Raw genomic sequence first — 17835 nt, forward strand, 5'->3', positions numbered from 1 at the left:
GCCACGCGCGGAATTCCGATCACGATAATGGAATGGGAATCAACGCTCACAGCAAATGCACTTTGTGTTGGAGGAGGAGAGGAGAGGAGATACGCAGGCGGGAAGTGTTTCGGACCGGTTGAATGAATCAGTTTATTTTAAACTGATCCTATCTCTTAAAACAAAACTACCACCCCCGTCTGTCCTTATCCATATTATGAAGGAAAAATTGCAAATAACCATTTAAGACCCACAGGTTATGTTATTTGCATTAGAGCCCCAAATTTAATGGGCTTGGGCCCAATCCACCAAAGGTGGACTGGCCCATTTTCCTACAATTCAAATAATTTTAAAGGAAGGTAAAGACACCAATTACGAAGCCTGATAAAAAAATTTTTCTCGCTTTAATAAGCTTATTATTCCAAGTTGTTATAACAAATTGCTATACAAATAGGTAAAACAAGAAAAAGAAATGGCAACGTGGTAATGCGGCTAACAAATCAACAAAATCCTCAATTGAAACCAAAATGACAGCAACATATTATTTGAAGCAAGAGAAAGTCGGAACATATGAAAATTAGAGTGATCCAAATGAGAGTGCCTTGTCAAGATCTGTAATAAGATCACTAACATCTTCAATCCCCACAGAAATACGTACAAGATCTTTAGTTAAACCCATGCGAACACGTTCTCCTTCAGGAATGACAGCATGGGACGTGTACCAAGGCAAGCATATCGATGAACTTACGCTCCCTAACATTACCAACAAAATTGACAATGGTCAGCTTTCTGTATGAAAACATATTCACAAACTTCAACACATATGTCTCATCTACCACTCCAGTCAAGTCACTAGTAATTCGTTTCAACAAGAGTTAACTAAGGATAGAATTAGAAAGTAATGCCTCCAGTCCTCAATATAAGAGTTACTTGAAAATTAAATTTGACTTTAAATATAAGAGTTTGATCGACTTTATCTCTCAAATTTATAATACTGTCTCTAAAATATTGCTATTGATAGTAAGGGTTTTCACCAACAAATACTTCCAATATACATGATTAAAGAGGGTAGGTTCAGAAGGTTAACATACATTTGATACAGTTAACCATCTTAATTAATTTTCTTAATTTTCACAAATTATTTATCTAACTCTTATATTAAGAACTAAATGTAGTAATTATTAAGTACTTTACAAGTGATTTATTTTTAGAACCTGTACTTCTCCTACAAGTAATAGTTTATAATAAGGATTATAGTGATGCTACTGATGAATTATCAACAAGTTTATCCTTGAAACGACTAACAATCCATTAATAGAAGATCATTCCCCATGATCCTTAGCAATACTCCTTGTCAAAAACATTGATAATGCTATTTCTATAAATGTCCTTTGCTAAACAATCTCTTTACTAATTGAACAACCTCTTCTAATTTAAAAACTTTATTGGCGTAATTTTGAAATTTTCAAAGCAATAATAACTTTTACATTTGTTTCTTATTGTTACTTTTGATTGTAAAGGAATAATAGAACAACTATGGTAAACGACTACAAAAATCACATGGTCAGAGGGCAAACCATACAAAATTTTGACCTTCTATTCCCACCTTACCGTTTTAGTTAATTATGATAAATAACTCTTAAAGTAGGGGAAATATGTCATAATGATAAAAACTTACGTGACAATGTGCGTACATATATATTCCCAAAAATACGAATACTTACCAAAACTGACAGTCATGCTGAAGTACTTGGTACTTTCAACAATATGCTTTGAGAGTGGCAGTGAGCCTGTTGTAAAGCTAAGCACAGATCCTGGCCCATTCGCCTGTGAAATAGTAACTCCATTAATGGATAAATTTATTTCAAGCATATTTAATAAAAAAATTAATATTTAATTTTTGCAGGAAAATCATACCTGCGAGTGGTGCAAGTCATATCCAGGATGACTAGAAAGACCAGGATACATTATTTTCGTTACTTGAGGATGGGAGGCAAGAAACTCGGCAACTATTTGTGCATTTTTCTGCAAAATATAATGTTTGCTCTAACTTATTATTATTATGTTTTTTTAATGGAACTAAATAATGACATTGTCGTTGAAATTTTAAATTGGAAGCATAGCTGCAGAGATACCATACGTATGTATACATATTAGTTCAGAACATTAAAAAGTCTCTCTAAAAGTTTTATTTACTTTCATTTGTTTGTATGTGTACATATTCTTATAAGTGACTATGTAAACAAACCATTTTATCAAATGAATTGTACAAAAGGGGAATATATTGGAAGGCAAACGATCATATTGTTCACAGACTTAGCTTGAAGCTATCAATAACTTATAATAATTAAAATGTTTTTGTGAGGTGCGTACCTGTTTCTCCTTAACTCGTAGGGCCATTGTTTTAATTCCTTCTAAACAGAGCCAGGAGTCAAATGGGGACAAGGCAGTGCCCGTTGTATTTTTAAAAGCCTCCAAGTGTTTTGCCAACCTTTATAGGATGATCAAATGAAAAAAGAAATATGAGGGAAGCACATAGATTTACATTATTAATTGAACTTGAAAAAGCATAAAATAAATGGCTGATTAAAATTGAACTTAATTAATGAATCAATAGAAAATAATATTCAGAACATACAACAAACTTAACGCATGAACTTCTCAATTTTTTTCCTTCTTCTTTTACCATTTCCGTATAGATAAAAAGAAAAAAAAAACATCCAAGTATCTTACTATAAGAAATCGTGCAGTTTTATATTTTTCAAGATTTAATAACATTTTTTAAATGCATAATTTATTTCGTCACGGTATTTTTTTAATAAAATCTGAAAAAGAAAACACAAAAATAATATTGTCTCTCGTGAATGCAAGATGCCAAATATCTCTCATTTTATAAAATATAATTAACGAATGGCTGTTTAGACCAAGCAATATTTTTTTTGACCAGCAAGACTAAGCAATATGAAACCATAGAATGATGTTGGAAATATTAATAAGAGTATCATTTCATTCTTCATAGTTATAAGGATCACACGCACATTTATATTTATGGCTATGTATCAAATACTGACGATAATTTGCTGGCCAAAAAAAAATACTGATGAAAATTATCATTTAATTGAAATTTAATTCGAAAATTCGTTGTATATAATTATCAGATTGAAAATGGCTTGCAAACAAATCAATATCTTCAACATTTTAAGTGTTTGAAAGAATATTTAGAGCTCCTACCCTTCATCCCTTGTAGCGAGGCTCCCCGCCAGGACACTGCTATTTCCAGCAACAAATTTGGTATTTGAATGCATAACAATATCTGGAAAAAGGAAAATAGGAACCGTCACTTAGCAGAAATTTATTTATTGTTTAGTTTGTATTACATATAGGGTGTTCTAAACAAATTCCAAGCAAGGGTGCCAATCGCAGTTAAAATAATTTTGTTTTCCTTAAAAATTCTTTCAACTCACACGCACAAATAGTGGAAAGAGAGCATTAAGAAGCATGCATGTATGTTATTACATTAGTAAATATATTTATATTTTATTATCTTTGGCAAGGATGATTTAATAAAACATACCTGCTCCAAGGTCCAAGGGCTGACTTAACACAGGAGACATTGCACTGTTGTCCACCAATACAATAGCACCATGTGCATGGGCAATCTCTGATATTCTCTGCACATAAATCAAGAAAAACGGGAAGCAAATTAATTTTCTAACATTTAAAATTTTTGAGGTTGGGTCCTTGCAAGAATATAGATGAGAATTATATAGGCGTGGCTTACTCGAATGTCACATATTTTGAGCTGCGGATTGCTGGGACTCTCTAACCAGATCAACTTAGTGTTAATTCCCATAGCAGCTTCCACGTTCTCTAGATTACTTGTATCTACTTTTCTGTGCTTTTAAACATTATGACCTCATCATCATCATGTTCTAGGAATCAATCCAAGAATTATCTGTTCTGCATAATCCAGTACTCCGCAAGAAAAAAGAAAGCATCCGAAAAGATGAAATGTCAAACTTACGTCACTTTAACTCCTTCTTTTCTTGCGATTAGTTCGTTCAAGAATTTATACGATCCGCCATAGATATCCTCCACAGCAATGATTTCGTCACCTGCATTGAAATTATATATAACAGTAAATGACAATAAAAAGCAATCACTCAGTAGAAAGCTATGAGAATATCCGTTCACAAGTCGTCCCTCTAATATTTTCTTAATGGAAATAAAATTTTATGGATTCAATATATGTATTACGAATTTCAAAAGGACTAGAGAAACTAGGATGAGGAAATGAACCAGGATTAACGAGTTCACAAACAGCAGTCAAAGCAGTCATTCCGCTGGTGAAGCAGAAGGCTTTATCTGCATTGTCAAGCTGCGCTAGTAACCTGAAGATACAAATTAAGCCAAGTCATCAAAGGGGATGAAAAGAAGAAGCAAACTATGGACAAAATAATCAAGAATAGTTATATTCACTTCTCCAAAGTATCTCGGGTAGGATTTGCATTTCTGGAATAGCCATATTCACCAAATTCTGTGGCAGACTTCTGCATGAAAAGCATATAGAAGACAATTAGAATATGAAAAGAATATCATGGAACCAATATGCTTAAGATCTGGGCATAAGTATAGCTCAAATTTTCACCATTTTGAAAGTAGCAGTTTGGTAAATTGGTGTCGAGGTTGCTTTGTAGGGATCAAAGTCATTATGGTAATTCACTAACACTGTGGACATGCTCGGTTCGCGTGTCTGCAACTTTTCTGCAAAAAGAAGCTAAAACTATTAACATATAAATCAAAAATCATGTGTGTGAGTGTATGTATATGTAGATAGATATTCTCACACATAATGTAAGCACAAGAAACACATCACAAACCATTAGCCAAAAGCACATTAGTAGTTCTCTTTCCAATACTGTCGGCCTCCGCTTGGATCAAACAGTTTACTCTGAACCCCTTTGCATGGATGGGTCGTTTCGACTTCAAATTGTTAAATCCCAAGCTATCCCACCTATTTCCAGCACTTGTGCTCTAAAATACAATCAAGAGAAACGTAAACACTATATTGCAGATGCTTTTGACAGTTCAAGTTTATTGCTGTTTAATCACATATAAGTGTTTGAAATAATGATCGTTACGTTGTTACCTTATTGCGGGGATTAATGGCGACTGGTGCCACGAAAGGGCTGACGAGAAAAGTTGAGGCCAATGCCATGACTGATGAAGATCAGATGAAATTAAGGAGATCTCTAGGTTCTGGTTATGCTCCTCGAAATTCGAATGTGGTATGAATAAGAGTCATGCATGCACGTATATATATAGTCATAATCACATTTGCACTTTTTTGAATAAGAGGGGAAGCTGACATTATTGAAAAAGAAAGATGACCAAAGGGATACAGAATGATTATATTTCGCTTTCAAGGGGCTGCTTCCTGTTTTGGGATATATATAAATATATATATATATATATATTTTATATTTATGGTTAAGCTAGGCAGCCCACGTTTTGATTGGATTATACGCTCTTATCTTCCACGTACATTATTGGAAAAGAAAGTCATATGCTCATCCTCACATTTTCACATGCAATGTTTTCAAGGGTCGGACTAGACTCCACACCAAAAATATCAGTGATTTAAGGATTTTATGATTCAAACTAGGTTGGTTTCTAGTGTTTAGATGTGAAAACAATAATACTTTCTTTCGCATCAATTTTTTTTGTTTGAGAATTCCTTTGTATCTTATATCAAAGGCATTGATTTCTACTATCTTCAAAGTATGTGGGTTTGGCAAAGTAAGGCACAGGAGGTCCCTATTAAGTTCGAAAACTGGTCTCTAACAAAACCAAAAATGTATTCTTGAGAAGCGTATTGAACATTACAAATCTGGGTAATTTATACTCCCTTGGATCCTATAGATAAGATATAAATAATTAAATTACATGCTGCTCTAGTCCACAGTATAAGTCGCTTATAGAAAAATAGTATGGCTCAAAATATAAATAACTTGAAGAGTAATTAATGTTTAATTATCAGTTTTGCCCTACAATTAATGCTTAAATATAACTCCTTATATGCTCCTCTCTCTTTCACAACCTCATTAATGTGGGCAAGGTTGGAAAAAAAAATCAATTTAAAATACATTTAATGAATTGAATACCATTCTTATGATATTCATGAATTGTTTAAAATGATTTCTATTATGAGGCAGGGGGAATAGATTAAGAAATTAATTAAAGGCAATTAATGTATAAAAATTATATTTTAGTTTAAAAATAGTCTTATTTATAGAGTGAGAGTGGGTGAGAGAGAACTAGTAAAAAAAAAAAAAGGGATAATAATTAATACAGGGATATACAAATAATTAATGAGGGGTAAAAATGAAGAAAATTAGTTAAATTTCAGACGTCCATTATTAAGTGTATCTTCATAAATACAACCATGCCTGCCTCAAAAATTGTATCTTGTATATAAGAATGAAGGGGTACTATATATATATAAACAATTTCAAATTCAATTATATATGTATGCTACTTTGCTTCTTAATATAAAAACTAACTGATAGTTGTATTTGGTCTTAAATATAAATACACTTTCTGTCTCAATTTATAATTCATTCTATAAAACATTCTTATTATTTATACAAATATATTAAGAATGTTTTTCTTTAAAAGTAGTCATGATTAAAGATGATGCCTTATGAAAATAAACTTATACTCTATTTGATCCAAAATATAAAACATTCTTATTATTTATACAAATATATTAAGAATGTTTTTATTTAAAAGTAGTCATGATTAAAGATGATGCCTTATGAAAATAAACTTATACTCTATTTGATCCAAAATATAAGAAGTTAGTTAATTTTTTTCACAAGCCAAGAAATAGTAGTTTAGTCATCATATTTTACAATTGATAAATTCTCTTAAAATGCTAAATTTTTCTTTATTTTACACTTGAAAAACAGATTATGGGGAGCCGCATTCCCAAACCCTGAAAATCAATTCTCAATTAATGGGGACAAAAGTGCAAAAATGTCATTAATTTTTTTGGATTATAATTTACTTCTAACTAACTTCTTATATTACGAATTAGAGGGAGTATTTGTTAGGAATAATTAACTTAGCTATTTTCTTGAATATATCAAAATTAATTAAGTAGCTTTTATATAAAAAATAGAACTAGCGTGTGTGTGTGTGTATTTTATAAATATAATGCCCTGAATTCCATGCGAAAGTAATGAGTTATTGCCCAAGATATGTCCTTGCTAAAGCCTCCTTCTAAGAATGATGGCTTTTAGGCTTCGACTTTTGACGAATCAGAGACCCAGTCAGCTGAAGACTTACCGGAATTGGGATCTCATGAGAGGTCCTGTCTCATAGAGTGGCGTCCGCATATTTACATGTTTTAAAATATTTTTGTCTTAAAGTAATCATTATTTTATCCAATTTAATTGAATATATATCTAAAAATCATCAGCAAGATGTGGTGTAACTTATCTTCGTGTGAACACAGCATTCTTTTTTTTTTTTTTTTTATACAATGAACACAGCATTCTAGTTATAATGAATTATTGATGGCCCTTATCAACCTTTGACAAAGAATAATATATATGTAAAAGGATAATTGTGGAATTAATGAATTAAAGAAACATTGGGTTTCAGAGTTAAATATTCTAACCACCTTTCTATTTTGTTTTTATTACATAGGCGTTCGCTCTATTTCAAAAATATACATATAATTGAAAATAAATGTAATGATTGCAAAATATTTTCTGCCAGCATGTATATTTAAAAGAGTACATCAAAAGTAAGTTTTAACAAAAAAATGAGATTAAATATTAAAATTTATTAAAAAATAAAAATATATTTCAAAAATTAATTAAATTTGTAAAATTTTAATCAATTTAATAATATAACAAAAAAAATGAAAATAAGTATTAAAATTATTTTCATTTTTTAATAAAATATGCCATATGTAATTAAGTGATAATTTTACTAAGTAATATCTATGTTAAGAAGAGGCATTTTGATTAAAATAATATGTCGACAATATGATTTAATTGTTAACTGGCAGCTAAGTAGATGAAAGTTGAATTTGAAAAATAAAAAAAAAATCTGCGTAACAGATATTTTTATTTTAAAAAAAGTTCATATAGGATTTCAAAGTAAAAAAGGAAGTCTACCTAATAATTTAGGTTAAATTTAAGGGAGGTTAACGTATTTTACTCTATATTTTGTGATAATTCAAATTATTTAATATTTTTTATTTTGTACATATTCTGGCAAATATCAAATATTTGAACCAATTGATGCGGCGGGAAAAAAACAAATTAACCGACATTGATTTTAGTGGAGTACGAGTCATAAATGCTTAGGACCTTTTTGTTAGATTGATAATAAAAAGCAGCTAATTTTTAATTGGGATTTTAGAAACTTTAGTTGGAGTAAAAATTAGATTGGATAATTTAATTTATATTTAGGTTGATTTTTATAAATAATAAATTTTATACAAGTAGAAATTTTTTGGATTATTATTAAAAAACAAGTTTAATTCTATCTAATTATTAATATAAGATTTAGTTGTATATTCAATTTGATCCAAAATACAAGATCTTAATCATCTTTGTTTATCATATTTATCCGTTTTGCCCCAAGTAATCCACACGGTGATTGCACAAATTAAGTGAATCTTATTAATGAGTAATTCAATACACATAATTAACAAGAATATTTTAGGAAAAAACACTCATTTATTACAAATAACTTACTAATTTTTTTAATATTTATAAATTAATTATGTAACTTTTATATTAAAGACAAACGGCAGCATGTAATTATTATGTCTTCAATGACCCTCACCAACCCATAAGCACATAATAAGCCATAAGTAATTTTAAATTGCTTATGTAATTGTGCTTAAAATTATTTAAAAAGAAAAATTCGGCCCATGAGCAAGATGAACAGAAGATAATTCAAACAGGCAAACAACTGTCAAACGTGGTTGTGGGCAAGAAAAACAGCTTATTTTCCTTCAAAATTTGATCCTAAATCGAACATAAGAATGAGATTTCAAATTAAACCTAATAATACTCAAATTTGACTCAATAATACTATATTTATATAATTTTATAAAATGTCCATAATTTGAAAATAGAGAAAGAATTGAATTGGCGTGCCACCCCACCTGATGCCTTATTTAGAAAATAATAAAATAGTCGTAATTAAAATTTTTTTTTATTGTGAATGATCCCAGGTCATCTTTATCATGCTAGAAAAATTTTGTTAATTAAGAAAAAAAAATTAAATTTAAATTAATTAACTATAGTGGTGCCGTCTCCCACCTACGCTGACATTAACTGCAGTGAGAAGAAAAGTTGAGGGGAGAGAAAATGAGCAAATATATAAATGATAAAAATATCTTGACTATTATATCAAAATACATTATGTTTAAAATCAAATTAAAATTAACATTATTAAATAATTTAGAATCAAATTATTGGATAAATATGTATTTTTCTGTTATTATATTTAAAAAATAACTTGGTGATAGAATTAGCGACAAATTAGAGAGTCTGTCTAATCAATAATGGAATTACCAACATAATTTTTTTCATTGCTAATCGTTTTGTCGCTAATTGGATTAGGGATTCAGCATTTTTGTTAGTGATTGGTGAGGGAATAATCTGATTTGTCTAAAAATTTCAAAGAGCCATGTGAAACCTCTCAGAAGCTACCGCGTGGCCCCTTAACTAGCCACCATCGTGTTGCTCGTTACCATCACATGTCGCCTGCCACCTTAACTTCGGCCACCATGTGTCGTCACCATATAATTCTTTTCAAATATGACTTCTCTAAGACTGAAACCCTTAACCTCGTATGCCCCTGCCTGAGTCTTAGCTAGCTGAGTAGCAATAAATCTGCACTCTTATAACACGAAATATTGTGTGTGTATATAATTTTTTTTACCCAAATAATTATGTACACGCATATGTATTATTAAAAAATAAAAATAAAGTATATAATAATTTTAATATTAACTATTAATATGACAAAATAATTTTTAAATGTTTACATTATATTTATTTTACAAATTTTTATTTATTTCAAAAATTAGTTTTAATGTAATATTAATTTCAAATGAAAAAAACTTTGAACTTTAAATGGTAAATAATTTTTTCATAAGTATATTTTATTTTTATATTTAATTAACATTGATTAGATATATAATTTAATTATATATAGATGTATCATATTGCATTATATTATCTATTAGCTTTTAGTATATCTGAAGAAAACCATTTATACTTAGTAAAAAAATCTAATTATTAAAAAAACTATTATGATAAAATCTAGTTAATTATACTATATAAGAAATTAAATGATTTGACTAGACTTCTATAAATATCCTTCTCCTACTTATGTTTGTATCCTACGTAATTTTTCTTAAAAAAGTATTTGTATATGTCATTTGTCTTTAACTTGAAGATCAAATCAATCTACTTCATGAGTTAACAATTGTATCATGATCAAATTTCATTATTTTACCATTCAAATTCAAAATTCACTTCAACATTAGTTGGGTTTATAATCACAAATGAAAGTATTCATATAAATTTATTTGTCGATTTTGAGTTTTTATCATGTATTATATCTTTCAATTATTGTACATATATAATATAATTATTTCTTTCTTATAACAATTTATATAAGAAAGTTATTAATGTTATTAATATAATAATATCTATGCGGATGTTCATACCTCTCGTATTATCTCTTTTATCGTATCTTATCTTCATAATCCCATAATTATCTTATATTATTATATAATCTGTAGATTTTGTTGAAGTTGTAAAGTCATGCCTATAAATAGAAGGCACGAATCATGTATTTGAGACCTTAACTGAAATGAGAAATACTCTTATATATTCTCTTCCCTCTAACTCTCTACTCTTTCTTCTTTATTTATAGCATGTTATCAATACAAATCACTGACCAAGATATGACATAACTATAGAGCATCACCTTCATTTTTTGTCCTAGAGTATCGTTTGCTTTATTTAAATAAAAATATCTTGAGCATTGTATATATGATGTTTTGAAGTATTCATATCTATAATCAATCTTTTAGAATAATTTGAGCAATTATGTGGAATTGAAAAGATCTTTTACTGCTGTTTTATATATAAAGTTCCATGGCTAAGATTGAAGATTTTGCTTTACATTATAGGAATGCAATTCAATTTTAATATGGATATTATACATTTCAAATGATTTGTGATGGGAGGAATTTTTTTCCGCTATGCCTCGGTGAATTGATGTCACTATTTCGATGGAACTTGAAGTTCCAAACGATATTTATAGTCTCCCTAAAGGATTACCATCTAAAGATTAAATGACCAGAAGACATATAACTTTGATTTTTTATCTTTTTCAGATTAAATGGTCAAAAACTATATAGTTTTGATTTTTTATATTATAGTCAGAAGCCATACAATTTTGATTTTCTATTTATGATCAGAAGCCATACACACACACACACACACACATATATATTTGATTTTCTATTTTATTAAAGGGAAAATGACAAAAAAAATACTCTTTGAAATTCAAAAAGACAATAAAGGCATTCAAATAAGTGAAATGACCAAATGGGTATGAGTTATAAATTTGGAATTTGCAAGTTTTGGTGAAATGACTAAAACACCCCTAAAATTATTGAAAAAAAAAGAAGCAAATGAAGGTTTTCACATAACAACAAGCTTATTGAAGTGGTCAATTTCATTTCACAAGATTTTATTCCCATTACATGTTTTGTAAAATAGTTCACAAATGTGTTAAAATAGGTTGCAAAAAGATTATGAAAATGTCACTTTTATTTTTCAAGTTATTATTCCCCTTATGTGTTTAGTAAAATCATTTGAAAATGAAATTACAAAGGTCGCAAATAAACAAGTTGCAAATCCTGGTGTACAAGTAGTCAATTCATTTCGAAAGGTGTCATTCCGATTACATGTTTTGTAAAAAAAATCTGCAAATACGTTAAAACAAGTTACAAAAAGCATTATGCAAATAATTGTTTTCATTTTTCAAGTTGTTATTCCTATTATATGTTTAGTAAAGTTGTTTGGAAATGGATTATAAAAGGTTGCAAATCCTATTATACAAATGGTCAGTTTCATTTTACAAGTTGTCATTTCTATTACATGTTTTGTAAAATAGTCCTCAAATACGTTAAACTAGGTTATAAAAGTATTATGCAAATAGTTACTTTTATTTTTCAAGTTGTTATTTCTGTTACATGTTTAGTAAATTTGGTTGCAAATGAATTAAAAATAGATTGCAAAAAGCATTATAAATGGGCCACTTTTACTTCGCAAGTTATTAATCACGTTACATGTATAATAACTTGTTCAAGTCAATCCCCTCGAATTTCTGGTCATTTTATACCTGAAATTTTATGAAAATTTTAATAATGGAAGACAGAGAAGTACTTCATTAAGATGATTAATGCAATATAGATAATTTAAGTATTGTCATTTGATCAATCAGTAACAATAATTCACTAGCATAATCAATTTTCTAGAAGCAGCTAATTGAGTCTCCAAAGGCATGTAAAAACTTAGCTGAGAAGAGATTGGATTCAACACTATGCTTGGGTTTCACCATATAACTCAAGCTTTTGGCGAACTTCTAGAAATCCTGAGGGAAGACAATCTTCCCGGTAGGATAAGTTAATTTACTGTTTGTCTATTATGAAAAAACAATCGAAAAGAAAATAAAACAAACTAGGATCTCTTATAGTGGTGTGAAGCAACCTCTTTCAAGAAAAGACTCGCCATGCGATGGAGAAGACACTTGAGGAGATGAAATCTGTATACCTTGTGGCTCTTGTCAAAAAGAACCTTCTACTTCCTCTTGAATCGGTGAGAGAGGAAGATGCCACAAAGATCGAAGCTATGGAATTGGTTACTCTTTCGATTCAGCCTTTCAGCAATCCCTGGGTCTATGGGTCTGTAAAATAAACCACTTTCAACAACTAATGGCCTAGATTAAATGGCCACTGACGCTATTGCTCCTCACTGTGACCACACTCTTCGTGATGATGGCTCGAATGGTCATTAACGCTACCCTCGACGGCGGCAAGTTGAGTGAAGGACTTGGGAGAATGAGGGCTTTGCAGTTTCGGAGAGTGGAAAGCTTGGCTTGTGGTTTGGCGACTGGGAAACTCGGTAACTTCCACTGCACACGCTCTAAACATGCGAGGGGCATTTTAGTCTTTTTGTCAAAATTTGATAATCTCAGATTCGTACATGGCGCCTATTTGGTTATTTCACTTATTTGGATGCTTTTTTTTTTTTTAATCTTTTTCACTCTCAATGAGTATTTTTGGTCATTTTCCCTTTATTAAATGGTTTGAAGCTATACATATTTGATATTTTATTTTATTAAATAACCAGAAGTTATATAGATGTGATTTTCTATCTTATAACTAAAAGCCATGTATGTTTGACTTTTCATTATGTTATTAAATGACTAGAAGTTATATAATTTGGATTCCTATCTTATGGGTAAAAGCTATATGTATTTTATTTTTCCTTTATTTTATTAAATGGGTAAAATCCATATAACTTTGACTTTTTAACTTATAGACAGAAACCAAGTATCTATGATTTTTTTTTTGGTTTTGAGATTAAATGGCTAGAAACATATAACTTTGACTTTTATATATTTTTTATTTTTTATTTTCACATTAAATGGCTAGAAGCCACGTATCTTTGATTTTTATTATTAAATGGCCTGAAACCATATAATTTTAATTCTAAAAAGGATCATTATATGATTTGTTTATAAGGAAGAAATTAGGGTACTTAGATTTTTTTTTTCAAAAAACTATAAATAATGTAGCCTACAAGACTAATGACTCAAATATCTTTTTTTATTTTGGTGTACATGGCTCAAATATCTTTTATTATGAGAAACTGTTAATTATAGAGTGAAGGACTTGTTGGCTTAAAAGTTTACTTTTTCTTTTTATTTCATGTTACATTTATATTTTACATTCTATTAACTTAAAGTTTAAATTTTATTCTTATCTTATTCTCATGTATTATTGAAATTTAATTTGATATCTATTAATATTATAATTTCATATTATTAAATAGTCAATAGTCATTATACTCATGTTATTAAATGACATGAAAAGAATAACTTGTCATGCTTTGATGACTTGATTATAAATATTAAAGCCTTAAAGGCTTATGGTTTAAATATTGAATGATACAAATAATCTTTGAAAAATATATTTACTATATAGAGTATTGAAAATTAATAATTTATAAATAGCCCTGAAGGTTTATGATTTAAATCTTTGTGACTATGTAGTTTGATTTTAGTTTTTGTAGATCACTCTTCAAATTTATATTTAATTTATAAATTCATGAAATAGGTTTTGAAATGTTACAAAATATATATAAAAGGAGTAATATTTTTTTAATAATGAATTATTGATAAAATATGTATATGGGGGAAAATTTTAAGATACTTCAGAAGCATAAAAAGAAGTAAAGTATGTATGAAATAATAATATATGATAGTTCTTGAAAAATCATATGTGACATTTTTTGAAATACTATATGTAACCAAAAAAGTTGGTATAGATTCAGAAGAACTAGCAACAAAAGTTGATATAGTTCCGAAACAATTAGTAACAAAATCAATAAAGTTCTTAAACAACGAATGTAGTTCCTCCCCTTTTTTTGTGGGTAGAAAAGAAATTGATAATATAGTTTCATGATTATATGTGAACCAAGAAGTACTTGGATTTCCAAGTTAAAGATATGTTATTAGCTTTCTATATACTATTCACTCTACTTGAAATATAAAAATAAGGAAAATATATTTATATGACTCACACTTGAAAGAGTCATTTTGGATGGAATTTGATATCATTAATGTTCATGTTATTCCTTATATTTTATATTCCTTTTGAAAAAGTTTCCAGAAGAGTTGGTCATGCTTAATGCTCCATGAGTGCACAAGTTTTTACTATTTGATGAAAGATGAAAAATAAGACTCTAAAAGAGTTATATCATAGTTTATTATCATGAAAATAAAATCTATTATTGATAATATATTCTTTGTGAATTATTAAGGTGAAAAATGAATATGACATGATAACAAAAAATTTACTAATAATTGAGAATAATATTACAATAAATTAGAAGTTTGTGTGTATAGTTTAGTATGATTGGTTAGATCATTTCAAATCATAATGACATAAAATATCATGGAAAATGTGTGTCAATATTTATTAAAGAACTGAGAGATTCCTTATATTCAAGAATTATCATGTGATGATTGTTCTTAAAAAGAATTAAATAAGAAAATATTACTAGCTATGCTTGAAAATGGATCTGTGCATATTTATAATATCAAGTTTATATATCGGCCCATTTAGACATCACGCGAACTAAGTTAATACCTTACACTACAAAAAAAAGAAGCTCATTATCAACAGAATTAGCGACGGAAAATTATTCCGTCACTAATTTCTGAAAGATTGTCGACCTAAATTCCATCACTAAATTTAGAGACGGATAGTGATAGAATTTCTGTCTGTCACTAAATTGCATCACTAATCAGTCAAAAAATCCATCAGTAAATATTTAGCAATGGAATTTTTTCCGTCAAAAATTTCTATCACTAATTCCATTGCTAAATTGTTTGTCACAGAAGTTTTCATCACTAATTCAGTCAATAGTTCTATTCCGTCCCAATTCTGTCGCTAATCCGTCACTACTTTTAAATTTTATTATTTTAGATTATAATCTTACAACAATTTATATAATAAAATAATTAAGAATATAATGATTTAAATATATTTTTAATTGTAAAATAAATTGAGATATTTGTGGAGTTAGTATTAATGAAGGTATCCCATCATTCATGTTATCACTAGGTATATACTGAGAGTAGGAAGACAATTTCTTAGAAAACTAGCTTATATTTCATTAAAATCAATTCCTCTTTATTATTAATAATAGTTAAAAAAATATAATAAGAATATTAATAACTTTCTTATACAAACTGATATAAAAAAGAAATAATTTTATCATATGTACAATATATAGAAAGATATAATATATGATAGAAATTTAAAACCAAAAAATGAATTTATATGAACACAAACTAATATTGAAATGAATTTTAAATTTCAATCATTACACAATAAAATTTAATCATGATATAATTAATACTCATGATATATATTGATTTTGGTCTTCAATACAAAAACAAATAGTATATACAAAGAATTTTAAGAAAATAAATTATATAGAATACATATACAATAGGAGAATATTTTTTATCATAATTTATTCAAATCATTTAATTTTTTATATAGAATAATTTATTAGATTTTATTATAGTAGCTATTTTTAAAAAAAAAGATTTTTTGACTAATTATAAATGGTTTTCATCAAATATGCAAAACACATATAGATAATATAATGTAATGTAATGTAATACATGTATAATTAAGTTGTATATCTAATCAATGCTAATTAAAAAATAAATTTAAAAAAAATTATGAAAAAATTATTTATGATGTAAAATTCAAAATAGTGTAATTGGAAATTAAAATTATATTAAAAATATTTTTTAAACAATAAAAAATTATAAAATAAATAGTAAAACAAATATTTAAAACTTATTTTGTCATTAAAATAGTTATGATTAAAATTATCATATAGTTTATTTTAAATTTTTAATAATATATATGTATATAAAACTGTTTATGCAAAAGAATATTTTATATATTTAATTTTGCATAATAAGTCAATAGGTTAATTGCAACTCAACTGGTAAAGCTACATATGCGCATAAACGAAGTCCTGGGTTTGAGCTATAGAGAAGTCACTTTGAGGAAGGAATTATGTAGTGGCGACATGTGGCGGTACAAGGTGACATGTGAAGTGGCAGCACAAGTGGAGGTGGTCGATGGTTGTTGCTAATGATGACATGGTGATTGTGTAGAGGCGTCACATGGCATTTTAATTTTTTGTTAGAAATTGGGTTCTTGATGGATTAGCGATGAAATTTTTCAATTGTTAATTTGTGATGGAAATTTCAGTCTGTAATTAGTGACAAAAAATTTTTCACTAATCTGTGGCTCCATTTCTAATCCAATTAGTAACAAAGGAATTAGCTACAGAACAAATTCCGTCACTAATCCATCGCTAAATAAAAAATTTCGTTGCCAATAGCATATTTTTTTTGTAGTGTTATGAATAAAAGATATATCTATAAAATTATCACATAGGTGTTTATGATCAACCTAAAGTTTGCACATGTGTTCAAATAATTATATTGAGTGCGTAAGTTCTTCATTATGGAACAAATATGATTCTTGATGAAATTGTTAGTGACTATTCCTCATTTTGTCAATAGTTATATGCTTAGTGAAAGCTTCCATAAGCAGCTAGATCAAAACTTATGAGAACAAAATTCCTATTTTAGTGTTGAGATAATTGATGTTACATATTTCCACACATAAATGCATCAACCAACAATGTATTATGAATTCTCCGATGCTAATTGGCTTTTGGTCAGAAGCTAAATATTTTCTATCTTAGAATGTGCATTATATATTATTATACCACATAATGTACATATATGGATATTAAAAGAAAGTTAGGATGCCAACATCCTCTTGGCTAAGTGGCTCAGATGTTGCCCTTTGAAGCATAGACATATGAGTTCAATCACATCCTAAGCATTAGCTTGTAATTAAAAAAAAAATGTTGGGATCAATATTGGTTAAGAACCCTCTTCTTTTTGTTTGTCTCTAAT

General features: G+C 28.4%; 1 protein-coding gene across 1 annotated transcript; it reads right to left on the reverse strand.

Annotated features, from left to right (window-relative positions):
- Window positions 1-556: 556 nt before the first annotated feature.
- LOC114759433 (cystathionine beta-lyase, chloroplastic-like) lies at window positions 557-4923 on the reverse strand. The gene is made up of 12 exons (XM_028948606.1): window positions 4860-4923; window positions 4628-4743; window positions 4459-4529; window positions 4279-4370; window positions 4004-4094; window positions 3761-3872; window positions 3554-3650; window positions 3211-3292; window positions 2353-2470; window positions 1897-2004; window positions 1704-1806; window positions 557-732 (listed from the first exon to the last, which is right to left on the reverse strand). The coding sequence occupies exons 2-12, from the start codon at window positions 4715-4717 to the stop codon at window positions 557-559; spliced, it is 1140 nt and encodes a 379-aa protein (XP_028804439.1). The 5' UTR covers window positions 4718-4743; window positions 4860-4923.
- Window positions 4924-17835: the final 12912 nt, after the last annotated feature.

Source organism: Neltuma alba, unplaced genomic scaffold, assembly GCF_004799145.2.
Source record: "Neltuma alba isolate B1F8T4 unplaced genomic scaffold, ASM479914v2 tig00010844_pilon, whole genome shotgun sequence".
NCBI lineage: Eukaryota > Viridiplantae > Streptophyta > Magnoliopsida > Fabales > Fabaceae > Neltuma > Neltuma alba.